At 46.7% G+C, this 14386-nt stretch overlaps 1 protein-coding gene across 1 annotated transcript in view; it reads right to left on the reverse strand.

Annotated features, from left to right (window-relative positions):
• LOC142259020 (uncharacterized) overlaps positions 1 to 11428 on the reverse strand; it is a 56682-nt gene extending 45254 nt beyond the window's left edge. The window contains exons 1-5 of the mRNA XM_075331557.1: positions 11329 to 11428; positions 11020 to 11199; positions 10815 to 10938; positions 10634 to 10731; positions 3095 to 3185 (exon numbers count right to left, since the gene is read on the reverse strand). Of these exons, the coding sequence (XP_075187672.1) occupies positions 3095 to 3185; positions 10634 to 10731; positions 10815 to 10938; positions 11020 to 11199; positions 11329 to 11406 (571 nt within the window). The 5' untranslated portion in view covers positions 11407 to 11428. The remainder of the gene's footprint in view (positions 1 to 3094; positions 3186 to 10633; positions 10732 to 10814; positions 10939 to 11019; positions 11200 to 11328) is intronic.
• Positions 11429 to 14386: the final 2958 nt, after the last annotated feature.

Below are 14386 nucleotides of genomic sequence, written 5' to 3' on the forward strand. Positions count from 1 at the left end.
CTCTCTCTGTGTGTGTCTCTGTATCAGTCTCTGTGTCTCTGTATCAGTCTCTATGTGTCTGTGTCTCAGTTTCTGTGTGTCTCTGTCTGTCTCTGTGTTTGTGTGTCTCTGTGTATGTGTCTGTGCGTGTCTCTGCCAATATCATATTACCTCACACATAAGCTGCTTATACTAATCATTATCTCACACAAACTGTCTTATACTAAGAATGTCCTTTGTTGCCTATAGCAACGAATCACAGCTTCTATTAATGACCTGCAGCTCTGAGCTCCATTGACTTTAATGTAAGAAGGGTTTGTTTGGCCAATAACTGTAAAGCGTGGTGTTAAATTTTCCTCTCAAAATATAGTCTATGACGTTCCCTGAATCAAATTAGGTGGCTGTGCAAAATTTTGTGATTGTAAATGCAACGGTGCGGATTCCTTTAGCGGACATACACACAAACATACACTAGGCTTTATATATTAAAGATATAATTTATAAAATAGCTTGTAACGCTGTAACCAGCATCTCCGCACTGTCCAGCACCCTTTCCTTGGTGCAGGTCTCCCTGGAGTGAGTTTAGTTCATGCTCATATATTCTTAAAGGGCCAGCGTGCACCTAACCCGTAAGTTCCTCACAACCTATGGCTGAGAGGCAATAGGTATTTAAGTAATCCTCCCCCTATGGGAGGTGCCTGGGCAACGTGGTCAATCCTTAGAGACGCGTTGCTAGTTGTCAGTTACCATGCCACCTGCTGAGTCTTATGCTGTGTATGTTAACACGTGTCTGTTTTCTAGTATCCACTGTACATGCTGTATCTATCTATACCAGCTGTGCCTGCCATATCCGCTACACCTGCTTACACCAGCCGTCCTGTCTGCACCCAACCACATCAGTGACTCTCCGTCTCCAATCACCGATCCCTGCGGTCAGCTATCACAGTGCAAAGACTCCCTGGCATATCATCTGGCAGCTACCGCCCAGCACAAGCCTATCCTCACCATCAGAGGCTGAACATGGGAACACATAGTGAACATGGTAAATAAAAAACAAAGTGTAATTGCACTTTTTTGCAATTTCACTGCACTTGGGAATTTTTTTCCCATTTTTCAGTACATTATATGATAAAATGAATAGTACAATTTAAAAGTACAACTCATCCCGCAAAAAATATAATCCCTGATATGCCTATGTTGACTGAAAAATAAAAAAGTTATGCTTCTTGGAAGAAAAGGAGGGAAAAAGGAAAAATATGTGAAGATGGGGTGAAGAGGTTAAATTTTGGAAATGATGTGGGTGGGCTGCCCGGCCTCCATGTACCCACTGTGGGATAATCCTAACCTCCCTCATATGTTACAGTTACCCTGTGCCCAACGTTCGATAAAAACGCCCCTATCAGCACATTCATCAGAAGGGAGAGAAGGAAGATCCATCAATAAGATGCCGAGATTCTAGGAAGATGGATTCATTGCTCTCAGTGGGAGAAACAATAAGAATCTTGTAGTTATGATACTTATTAATGGAGAACAAAAATATAATAAATGATGTTACAAAGCAAGCTTTTCAGACTACTGAGGTCTCTTCATCACCTACAAGATTATTATTCTGTTTCTCCCACTGAGAGCAATCAATCTATATTCACCTGGTGAACTCGGCACCAAACTAAGAATCTAGGACGTCACCAGCATCATTACCCTCCGCTTTCTCTTAGGGGTCCACCATACAGATTAGATTTTTCTTGCCATGATTTTCTAATGTGACGCCCTGGACTAGCCAGGTAGTCACAGGTAGACCCCCGCATTACACCTGTCCCCCAATAAGGTAACACCAGCCAAACCATAAACCCTAGTCACCTCCCGCAGAGCTTTATGGACAAACCAGGGAGGCGGAGCCAGGCGGTTGACCATTCCCACCGAGGAGTCCAGAGGGCCTGAGGCAGGAAAATAGAGTGAGTTCAAGTTGAGTTCAGTTGTGAGTGGAGTGAGGAGTGAAGAAGTCTGACAGGTGCCGGGGTTGGAGCCTGGGCACCTTTGGCTAGGAGGCAGATGGTGGCCTAGCCTGCAGGAGCTGGGAAGACAGCTCGGTGGAACCGTGGTGGGCGGGGACAGGGTAGTGGCCCGCCGGTATCGACCCGGGGAACCGACTCGGAAACCGGAGCACAAAGGGGGTTACTCAAACCCTGAAACGAGGTCCAGAAGCCACTGGACTGAGTTAATCAACTGATTGCGGTCTGCACCTTAGGTCCTTTCCAACCCAAGTCCCGACTGAAGACAACAGCCCACCGAGGGGGATAGAAAGCCACCGCACAGGCAGAGAGATCCCACGGGCCAGGGTCTGTGGGCAAACGGGCTCCTCCGACATATACAAAGCCGGGGAGCGGACTCCTGTTGCTGAAGCATACACTACATGGTGCAGGAGAAAGGCAAAGACCACCAAACCGGGTGGGGGACGAGACGCAGCCGGCTGCGGGCACCGACCACCATCAACTTTGTTCATCAGAGACTTGTGTGTGTCAATAACAGTGACTACAACAGTGCCATCCGGCCGCGCACCGCCCTGCACCGCCCAGCTACTCTCCCCCAACGGGTCCCGGGGCCATCATCCCTGCCCACGGAGGGGTTAACATCTTGCTGCATAACCATCTCCCCCGGGTGCCCCGTAACTGCAGTGGTGGTGTCCACCTTCACCACAACCCGTGGGTGGCGTCACGAACTTAAACACGGCTCCGGCCGTGCACCTACCTACCTCCCCCCTAAGTAGCGCCAGCACACTTTCAGAGCGAAGTGACCCCCGGGTCCAGAGGCGCTTGAGCCACCCACCAACGAGCCCGGATCCGAACGGCTCGGCTGCAGCCGAGCGCGGGGCGGTACACTAATTTCAGGGGATAGGGTGGATCCTACCTGTAAGATCTGGCTGATACAAGTCTCACTCCAACAGAAGGTCGTCCAATGCTCAAAATAATGGGGGCAGTTTTGGGTGGAGGAACATGTGGTGGTCTAGCAGCAGCATGGTGACCATTTGATATGGCCAGACTACAACCCTGATAAAGCAGCCACAGCCGGTGACTGAGAAGAATCTGTGACTTCTCTGCATTTAGTGGTCACTACTCACCTAGGCGGTTATCTGTAGGAATCTCCTCTTTACTCCGCTCATCACCCCTCACATATGTCTCTGTAGTATTAATATGGGGCAGATCTTCACCCTGAAACAAATATTGTAAAAGTCACAGACAGATGGAGAAGTACCATCTATGATCAGCTCTAATCCTGCCATCTCCACCGCTCTCATTACACAAGTATCTATATATATAATTGCCTTATTCTGTCTGTCTTGCTCCAAAATAACATCATTACAGTGACAACCGGCGCATTGGCCGCTCACCTCACCTCCCCGCACACATTGGCCGCTCGGCTAAGCCCTGCCCCCCGCACACATTGGCCGCTTGCCTCAGCCCTGCCCTCAGCACACATTGACCGCTTGCCTCAGCCCCGCCCCCCACACACATTGGCAGCTCGCCTCAGCCCCGCCCCCCGCACACATTGGCCGCTCGCCTCAGCCCAGGGGTGGGATTCAGCTGGTTCTGTCTGGTTCGGGCAAACCGGTTGTTAAAATAACAACCAGTGCGCCAAACCGGCAACAATCAGCGTCGGCGATCCAGTTCCCTGTATTCATTTGTATTGGCGTCTTTAAGATGCCGATACAAATGAATCCCCGTACTTCCGTGCAAGCCACACTTCCAGGTTCAGTGGAGCCAGTTTTCTCTCTGACCCGGCGTCCGGCGGCGTGATGACACTGCAGAGGTCACGGGAGCATGGTGAGATTACCTCACCATATTGCCGCCTGTCAGTGTGCAGAGTGCCGCGGAGGAAGACGGAGAAGAGGTTGCCGGCACTTGGAGCAAGTAAGCGCTCTGTGAGCCGAAGATGCGACTATGCAGGGCAGGAGGAGGCCACATGGACGCTGCAGGCCAGGAGGAGGCCACATGGACCCTGCAGGCCAGGAGGAGGCCACATGGACCCTGCAGGCCAGGAGGAGGCTACATGGACCCTGCAGGCCAGGAGGAGGCCACATGGACCCTGCAGGCCAGGAGGAGGCCACATGGACCCTGCAGGCCAGAAGGAGGCCACATGGACCCTGCAGGCCAGAAGGAGGCCACATGGACCCTGCAGGCCAGGAAGAGGCCACATGGATCTTGCAGGCCAGGAAGAGGCCACATGGACCCTGCAGGACAGGAAGAGGCCATATGGACCCTGCAGGACAGGAAGAGGCCACATGGACCCTGCAGGCCAGGAGGAGGCCACATGGACCCTGCAGGCTAGGAGGAGGCCACATGGACGCTGCAGGGGAGAGGAGGCCACATGGACGCTGCAGGGGAGAGGAGGCCACATGGACGCTGCAGGGGAGAGGAGGCCACATGGACGCTGCAGGGGAGAGGAGGCCACATGGACGCTGCAGGGGAGAGGAGGCCACATGGACGCTGCAGGGGAGAGGAGGCCACATGGACGCTGCAGGGGAGAGGAGGCCACATGGACGCTGCAGGGGAGAGGAGGCCACATGGACGCTGCAGGGGAGAGGAGGCCACATGGACGCTGTAGGGGAGAGGAGGCCACAAGGACGCTGCAGGGGAGAGGAGGCCACATGGAGCCCCCCCCGAATACATTGGCCGCTCGGCTCAGCCCCCCTCACGCATTGGCTGCTCGGCTCAGCCCCCCGCATACATTGGGCACCTATACACCTCCCCCCAGGACTACTCCACCTATTATAATCCTCTCTCCCAGAACTCCTCCTCATATTATACTCCTCTCCCCCCAGGTCTGCTCCTCCTATTATACTCCTCTCCCCCCAGGTCTACTCCTCATATTATACTCCTCTCCCCTCACCTCCAGGACTCCTCCTCCTATTATACTCCTCTCACCCAGGACTACTCCTCCTATTATACTCCTCTCCCCTCACCTCCAGGACTACTCCTCCTATTATACTCCTCTCCCCCCAGGACTACTCCTCCTTTTATACTCCTCTATCCCCAGGACTACTCCTCCTATTATACTCCTCACCTCCAGGACTACTCCTCCTGTATTATACTCCTCTCCCCTCACCTCCAGGACTACTCCTCCTATTATCCTCCTCTCCCCCCAGGACTACTCCTATTATACTCCTCCTATTATACTCCTCCTATTATACTCCTCTCTGAGGGGTGCGCAGCATGGGGGATGGAGCACGATGGGGGGGTGCGCAGCATGAGGGATGGAGCGCGATGGGGGTCCACACCTACCCCAAAACACACCACACCCACACACACAGACAACGCCGCACATACACAACATCCAACACATAAAATACCACGCACACATAAACACCGCGACACACAAAGACAAATATACACACACACTGCGCAACACATACACAATGCACAAAACATACCTCACCCCAAAACACACATGCACCCCACAAACACCCACACACAAACCGCGCAACACACACAGCACCACTTTCACAACGCTGCAGACACACAGCGCTCCACAAACAACGCAACACACAAACACCGGTCTCACACACCCCCACACCCAGGCAACACCCAGAACATTTACAGAGCCCTACACAAACACTTGGCAACTACACACAACATCTATATATATATATATATATATATATATATATATATATATATATATAAAACAAAAATCATATATTAACTACACAATAAATTCTAGAATACCCGATGCGTTAGAATTGGGCCACCATCTAGTAACACATATAATACTGGAGGATAAAACAAGACTGAGCACAAGACCTTCACAGCCGTCTACACATCATAGGAGATTTCATGGCCCCTTCTCTCCATCTACCTGATGATCCTGAGGAACATCGGGATCTTCTTGTTTACAGTCCTGTGGGAGAAGAGGACGGGGACATCTCTCTGGTGTTGTCCTCTTACTGGATAGAACTGGAGGAGACACATACAGGGACTGAATTCATTCCTTACATACAGATAATTATAGGCCATGTGTATTTAGTCCTGTCTATTACCTGGTGATGTGAGGGGCTGGGGAACCTCCATCATGACTTCCTTGTACAGATCTTTGTGTCCTTCTAAATACTCCCACTCCTCCATGGAGAAATAGACGGTGACGTCCTGACACCTTATAGGAACCTGACACATACAATGATACCGTCACCCCCGATCCCTTCATAGCGTTACTGTATAATGTCCCAGCATTCCCAGCAGTGTCACCTCTCCAATCAGCAGCTCAATCATCTTGTAGGTGAGTTCTAGGATCTTCTGGTCATTGATGTCCTCATGTATCGGGGGGTGAGGTGGAGGCCCCGTGATTGGGCTCAGGGGTCTTCCCCATCCCTCAGACACAGGGGCCTGACAGCGCTCACTAGAGGTCTTCTTCACTACTGTGTAATCCTGGTTATGGAGAGACACAGTAATAAATCTCACTCCAGACATTTCCAGAGTCCTCACCTCTCCAGTTCTGTCCATCTGTTATTCCCATAGATAAGAATGATGTAATGTGACGTCATCAGAATCTCTCACCTCTCCAGTAATCCGGAAGAGGATCTCTAGGGTGAGGTGTAATATCCTCTCCGCCATCTTGTCCCTGTCCATATCCATCCTTGATGGGGCAATCAGGAGAATTTTCTTATATAGAAGATCTCCACTGAGAGGATCCGATATTGTAGGGACCTGAATGGGGAGAAGATGATGATGTAACATCATAAAGAATCCTGTACAGTAATATAATTACTGGAGACTTTATATCCGATCACCGGCTGCAGAAATAACGCTAACATGTAGGACATGAAGAAAAAGACAATTCATGGTTTTGGGGCTGCATTAACCGAAATGAAGAACCTCGATCCAATAATATTATGAAGCGGCTTTCTCCCACATGTATGGCACGTGACTATTTGATAATATTAATCTGTTGGGTTTTTGTGCTTTGTATGTTTGCAGGGGTTTAGATTTCCAGATTTTTTCGGCTGATTCTTAAACGTCAATTTTTTTAAATAGTTACTGTGGAAAAGTGACACTGAAAAAGACGTGGGTGTGCGGGAGGACGAGAAAACCAACCAGGGCCAGGAAGCTGCTGCCAAGGCAGATAATATAATAGGATGCAGTGAACGAGGCACAGATGCTCCGGACAAGAACAGTTTTGCCTCTATACAAGTCACTAGTGCGGCCACACTTACAATATTCTGCACAATTTCGGGCTCCAGTGAATGAGGAGGACATAACTGAACTAGAGCGGGTGCAGAGAAGAGCGACCATTAAAGGAATGGAAGGTCAGCACTAGGAGGACAGGTTAGCAAGCTTGGGGTTATTTATTTTAGAAACACAAAGGCTATGGGGCGATTTTATTACAATGTATAAGTATATCAGGGGCATTACTGAGATATTTCTAATTAGCTTTTTACAACTGAGGCCTGTAATGATGACAAGGACGTTCAATCATAATCACAGATGGGGATTCTCTACTGTAAGAGCAGTGAGAATATGGAACTCTCTGACACATGATGTGATAAATGTTGATAGACTACAAAAATTCAAGGTGGGCTTGGATGACTTCCGTAAAAAGTATATTATGGCAGGTTGTCAGTAGTAGATTTTGTGATGGGACATCGATCCAGGGAACTAGTCTGATATTTTTAGTCATGGAGGAATTTTGCCCCTTGTAAAGGTATTCACACCCCCAGAACGTTTCCGCTTATTTTTACGTTGCACCCACAAACATAAATGTATTTTATTGTGATTTTATGTTATATACCAGCATTAAGTAACAAGTATTTGTGAAGTGTAAAGGAAATGATAGATGTTTTTCTAAATATTTAAAAATATAAATCTGAATATTGTGACGTGCATTTGTATTAAGCCCCTTGTAGTATGATGCCCCTGAGTGACCAATTGCCTGCAGAAGTCACATAATTAGTAAATTGAGTCGCCTGTATCATTTATTCTCAGTATAACTACAGCGGTTTTGTGAAGATTTCATAAGTTTTGTTTCAGAACATTAGGGATCAAACAGCATCTTGAAAACCAAGGAACCCACCAGACAGGTCAGGGATAAAGTTGTGGAGAAGAGTAAAGCAGGGCTCAGGTATAAAAAAAAAAAAAAAAAATAGCCAAAGCTCTGAACATCTCACTAAGCACTTTTCAATCCATCATCCAAAATAGCTGGAGTATAGTGTGGAGACATAAGGGTCAGTGGGTACAGTCGTCCGCTGGCCTGACTGTCTTCAGAAAGACTGCTCGGACCAGGGCTCATCCCACTGAATGCTCGCACTGATTTTTTGTGGCCAGAACACTTCTCAGACAACACAGGGTGAGGGAACTACACATTGGTAGGACGTTACTGGTTCACCAACAGGCAAACACATCGTACATTTCCAGCAAGATCACAAGATGGTACAAGCGACAAAGTCTCTCCCATCCGCTGGCTCACAAGGGATTAGAATCTTTGCGACTTCGGGGCTTCCTGGGCTAACTATCCCAGTCAGCAGCACCTCGCTTTTGATGAGCACCCGCTGAGAGGAGATAGCGGCAAGGTTAGAAAGATGACTGAGCACAGCAAGATATGTAGCCAGGCAACTGAATTGTCCTCACCTGGGTTCTCCAGGTACAATTTTGGGCTCAGCATTGAGCAGTGAAGCAGATCTGTGATCTTTCAGCTAAAAATGTGGATTTTAGGCTGAAGTCCTGCAAAATAAATGTGGAAAGAGGAGCAAAGCCCTTTTTATACCCTAAGTTCTCACTTCAGAGTATTGTATCTTACAGGATTGGTGGGAGATGGCTGTTCTCTCATTGGTTCAGTTCAATTCGACTGCATAATATTCCTCTAATTGACATAGTCAAAGAGGCTGAGGCAATCTATATTTAACAGGATATAGGGCTCCAGTCAGTCTGACATTAAACAATGGCTACCTTCTCTTGATTTGGCAATCAAAGAAACAAAAGGTGTTGCCTAATTAAGAACAGTTCACCCCTCACACAAATCTCCAGATGCTGAGTTGTCACATATAGCACAACTGCAAAACGACAAAGACATGGCCGTCCACCTAAACCAACATCCCAAGCAAGGAGAGCAGTAATTATAGTGAAGTAGCCAAGAGGCCTATGGTCAGTGGAAAAGCAGGAGAGATCAAGAGCTCAGGGGGAGGATCTGTCCACAGGACAACTATAAGTCATAAACTCTACAAATTTGGTCTTTATAGAAGAAATTTTTTAAAAGCAAAAGAATAAGAATTGAAAATTGCTTCAGACGCCTTCATCCAATTTACCTGAGATAGAGCTGTTTTATAAAGTAGAAAGGGCAAAAATGTCACCTCTAGATGAGCAAAGCAGGTAGACACATCCCCAAGAGACTGGCAGCAGCAATTGCAGTGAAAGGTTTGTCCTGCAAAGTATTCACTCAGGGGGCTGAATACTAATGCACATCACAATTTTCAGAGTTAAATTTCTTAACACATTTAGAAATCCGTGTATAATTTCCTTGCTACTTCACAAATGTTTGCTACTTCGTGTGGTTATCACATAAAACCTCAATAAAATCAATTTTTTGTGGCTGTAATGTAAAAAAACATGGAAAAGTTCATCGGGTGTGAATAGTTTTTCAAGGAAAGGTATGTCTACCTTCAACCTAAAAACTAGGAAATTTTGTCACGAATGTTCTCCAGTCCACACCCGAGATAATTCATGTATAGCAAATACTTTGGTGCAAACTTGACGCCATTTAGGAAAACATGAGACTTTTTGCAATAAAATGTCAGTAACACAGGTCAAAGGAAAAAATACAAAGGGTTTCTATTGTGCGCAAAATTCATGATCCACTTGCTCCATTCTGAAGAATTTTGAAAAAAAAACCCATTAATTAATACAAGAAGATTGAAAAAGGTGACATAGAAAAAACCCAACAGAATTGATGAGTTGGATGTAAGTTTTGTGGTGCGGAGCCCGTTATACCGGCAGACGGGATGTGACCGGAGGCAGAAATATTCAGAGAAGGGAAAGATTTTACACTTTCTAGATAAATCCTCTCTTCCCGGGATGTAACGGCCTCTAATGCCGGGATCACACGACCGGATAAAGAATCATCACAGCTTCATCCAGAAAACTAGGACAAGTCTTTTCTTATTTGTCATCCATATACAATCCGGTATTTACAGCCGCTATTAATAATGTACAAGACCATTTACAGCTTCCTCCATTACAGAACTGCAATGTATCCGTAACACAATGTCTGCTGTATGGTGGAGCTGGTGGGAATCTGATGGTTTGTGCAGACACAGACCTGAATGGACGAGTCTCATTCGATTTACGGAAGGCACTAGAGGATGCTGGGATTATTCTCACACGCAGATTCTGTCAGTGAGAAAGAAAATCCCCATCTGCACTGCCACATCCAATAACAATGGTCTGAGGACGAGACGTTGTGTTATTTTATGGACAGCACTAAAAATACAGTAGTGTGAACGAGAACTAAAAGGAATCATCAAAGCTCTTATCTCTCCTAATCCTGCCATCTCCACCACTCTCATTACACAAGTATAAACCATATAATACTGGAAGATAAAACAAGACTGAGCACAAGACCTTCACAGCCGTCTACACATCATAGGGAGATTTCATGGCCCCTTCTCTCCATCTACCTGATGATCCTGAGGAACATCGGGATCTTCTTGTTTACGGTCCTGTGGGAGAAGAGGACGGGGACATCTCTCTGGTGTTGTCCTCTTACTGGATAGAGCTGGAGGAGACACATACAGGGACTGAATTCATTCCTTACATACAGATAATTATAGGCCGTGTGTATTTAGTCCTGTCTATTACCTGGTGATGTGAGGGGCTGGGGAACCTCCATCATGACGTCCTTGTACAGATCTCTGTGTCCTTCTAAATACTCCCACTCCTCCATGGAGAAATAGACGGTGACGTCCTGACACCTTATAGGAACCTGACACATACAATGATACCGTCACCCCCGATCCCTTCATAGCGTTGCTGTATAAAATCCCAGCATTCCCAGCAGTGTCACCTCTCCAGTCAGCAGCTCAATCATCTTGTAGGTGAGTTCTAGGATCTTCTGGTCATTGATGTCCTCATGTATCGGGGGGTGAGGTGGAGGCCCCGTGATTGGGCTCAGGGGTCTTCCCCATCCCTCAGACACAGGGGCCTGACAGCGCTCACTAGAGGTCTTCTTCACTACTGTGTAATCCTGGTTATGGAGAGACACAGTAATAAATCTCACTCCAGACATTTCCAGAGTCCTCACCTCTCCAGTTCTGTCCATCTGTTATTCCCATAGATAAGAATGGTGTAATGTGACGTCATCAGAATCTCTCACCTCTCCAGTAAGCCGGAAGAGGATCTCTAGGGTGAGGTGTAATATCCTCTCCGCCATCTTGTCCCTGTCCATATCCATCCTTCACGGGGCAATCAGGAGAATTCTCTTCTATAGAAGATCTCCACTGAGAGGATCCGATATTGTAGGGACCTGAATGGGGAGAAGATGACGATGTAACATCATAAAGAATCCGCTGGAATAATACAATTACTGGAGAGAATAAGAGGAAACATATAATGAGAACATTCTGGGGGAACATTATATTGTGTGGGGGCAGAAAGGGGCCGAGGGCAGAAAGGTGCCGAGGACTGAGGGCAGAAAGGGGCCGAGGACAGAAAGGGGCCGAGGACTGAGGGCAGACGGGTTTCCTCACTTCCGGCCTCTCATAGTTGGGGCGTCTGTATCTATCAGAGGAAAATGAACAAAAACCTCACGATTCATAGAAATCAGCGAGAGAAAAACACCAAGAAAGTCTCAGAGCTGAAGGGGTTAATGCCGCCTGCCCCAGTAATGGGGAATCTCCACACACCTCCACCTGCAGAGCCGCACACTAGATATATAATACCCTGCACCTACCTCCACCTGCAGAGCCGCACACTAGATATATAATACCCTGCACCTACCTCCACCTGCAGAGCCGCACACTAGATATATAATACCCTGCACCTACCTCCACCTGCAGAGCCGCACACTAGATATATAATACCCTGCACCTAACTCCACCTGCAGAGCCGCACACTAGATATATAATACCCTGCACCTACCTCCACCTGCAGAGCCGCACACTAGATATATAATACCCTGCACCTACCTCCACCTGCAGAGCCGCACACTAGATATATAATACCCTGCACCTACCTCCACCTGCAGAGCCGCACACTAGATATATGGCCGCTCTGTGCTTACAGGACCTGTGATGATGTCACATGGAGGGGAGGAGTCAGGGGTCACATGATCAGCTCCTCAGTGTAGTCCTATATTGGTGTGCACACACTGGATGAGGTGCGGTGTCAGTGGACAGTTCTAGTACTCCACTGTTGCGTATGTATGTGACCTGTAGACACTCATTTCAATCTTTGCTAAATTGAATTCTTTATTGATAAGTTCAGGTGAGGAGATTTGTTGAGCGACTTTAGAAGAAAAACGTTTGGACCTGATCGGTCTTGATCACAAGTTGCTGAAAGGGTGTGTATGACATATATGGAGCAGAGTCGCATGTGTACGATGTGTACGGGACAGTGCTATGTGTGTATGATTTCTACGTAGCGGAGCCCTGTGTGCATGACGTCTATGTAGCGGAGCCGTGTGTGCATGATGTGTATATAGTGGATACCCTCTTTTACCACTTTATTAATCCCCAAAACACCCGTGCAGGGCCAACATAATCCACACGAGGTCCCACAACGATTCAAGCTCTGCTACATGTAGTTACAGCGTGATCATGGCACATGACTGTTTGCTATCAGGTTCAGGCAGAGACTGAGCAGCGATCAGTGGTGACTTCACTCAGATTAGCCGTGGCCACAGCTGGAGATTCCCACAGTCCACCACTTGTGATCGCAGGTAACTTGACCTCCGATGACTTCAGTGACCTCACCGGAGTTCATTCACCGCTCATCATGCGACTCACTCAGTCTGTGCCTGACCATCGCAGTGTACGTAGGAAATACTGTGGATAGAAGCGCAGAATAGGGTCTTACCAGGTAAGGTAACAGATAAGCCAAGGTAATTTCATTCACCTATAAGGGTTGTGCCAGTCACAACTCCTAAACGCACATAAAAGATGGTGACAGCCGCAGCCCTGGAAAGCGAGTTCAAAAATAACGGGGGAGAGATCGGGAGTAAGCCGCGCTATCACCAGAAAATCAGATGTTGATTATGTCATCTCTTTATGGTTTTATTCAGGTTGACGCGTTTCAGAGAGCTCTGTCTCCTTCATCAGGATATCAAGGAAAAATCAACAGTCTACTACAGAGGAAAGAACCTATATATATACATACAGATACGTCAGAGGACCGCTCGCTGTATGTCAAATACTGGAGGGACAATCGACTTATCAAATAACGGCAACAAGATTTAAAGCATAATGTATTAAAAGACGACTTTAAAAGTCCTGGAAGTAACAAATATCGCAACAATATAGAAATTACAAAACAAAAAGCAAAAAAAAAGAAAAGGAATAATGCAAAAATATTTCTTGGAAATATAACAGAATGCTGAGAGTCTAGAACTGTGGGATTTACTGGCGATTGTAGTAATACACTGGCTGGAGGCGCTATCCACAGCCCTTTATAGGGGATCATGGTAAACAATGCGAAGATAAGAAAGGTTATGGTATATTTTGTGTTAAAAAATGGGGGGGGCTGTGCTGAGAAACTAAATTGATGATGATATTACAGAAATAGAAAAAAATAAATAAAAATAATGAAAAACTTTGAATCTCACAATCGTGTATTATTATTTATCAAAGGGGAAAAGGAAACAACTGAACAAAAATAAAAAATTGCGTGTGTATAGTGACGGGTTGTGTAAAAATTGATATGCAGTGCGAATGTTCAGAGACCACGAGCAGGAAAGCCCTTATGGGTAAGAAGTGTTGGGAGGTTTCATATAGTAGTGCAGACATAATATACAGTGTGTGTGCAGAGACCGCGTGCGGCAATCGTACATATGAGGTTAACGTACGAGAAGGAGGTCATATAAGCAAAAAAGTAATGTGTGTAAAAACTAAACATTTTTTTGTATAAGGGCCCTAAACAGACCCAGTTAGAAGCCATGGAGGTGGCGGTCCGCCTGCGGGTTTTAATGTTGTGCAAATACAGATGAAGCCTCTCAGGAAGCAATGAAGAAAAATCCATGGAGGAAAGTAATTAATGAACATTTCTTCAGTTTTAAAAACAAAAAGGAATGTTAAAATAATGAGTTTTAATAGAATTAAATAATATTAGTTATTGGTGGGGAGTGTTGATGTGCACCATATATTTGTATTCCTTAGTATAATGATTCTAGCTGTGAAGGTTCAGAAAGCGAGTGCCAGAGCAAAGCAGGAGTGCGCATG

This window comes from Anomaloglossus baeobatrachus (assembly GCF_048569485.1).
Source record: "Anomaloglossus baeobatrachus isolate aAnoBae1 chromosome 5 unlocalized genomic scaffold, aAnoBae1.hap1 SUPER_5_unloc_22, whole genome shotgun sequence".
NCBI lineage: Eukaryota > Metazoa > Chordata > Amphibia > Anura > Aromobatidae > Anomaloglossus > Anomaloglossus baeobatrachus.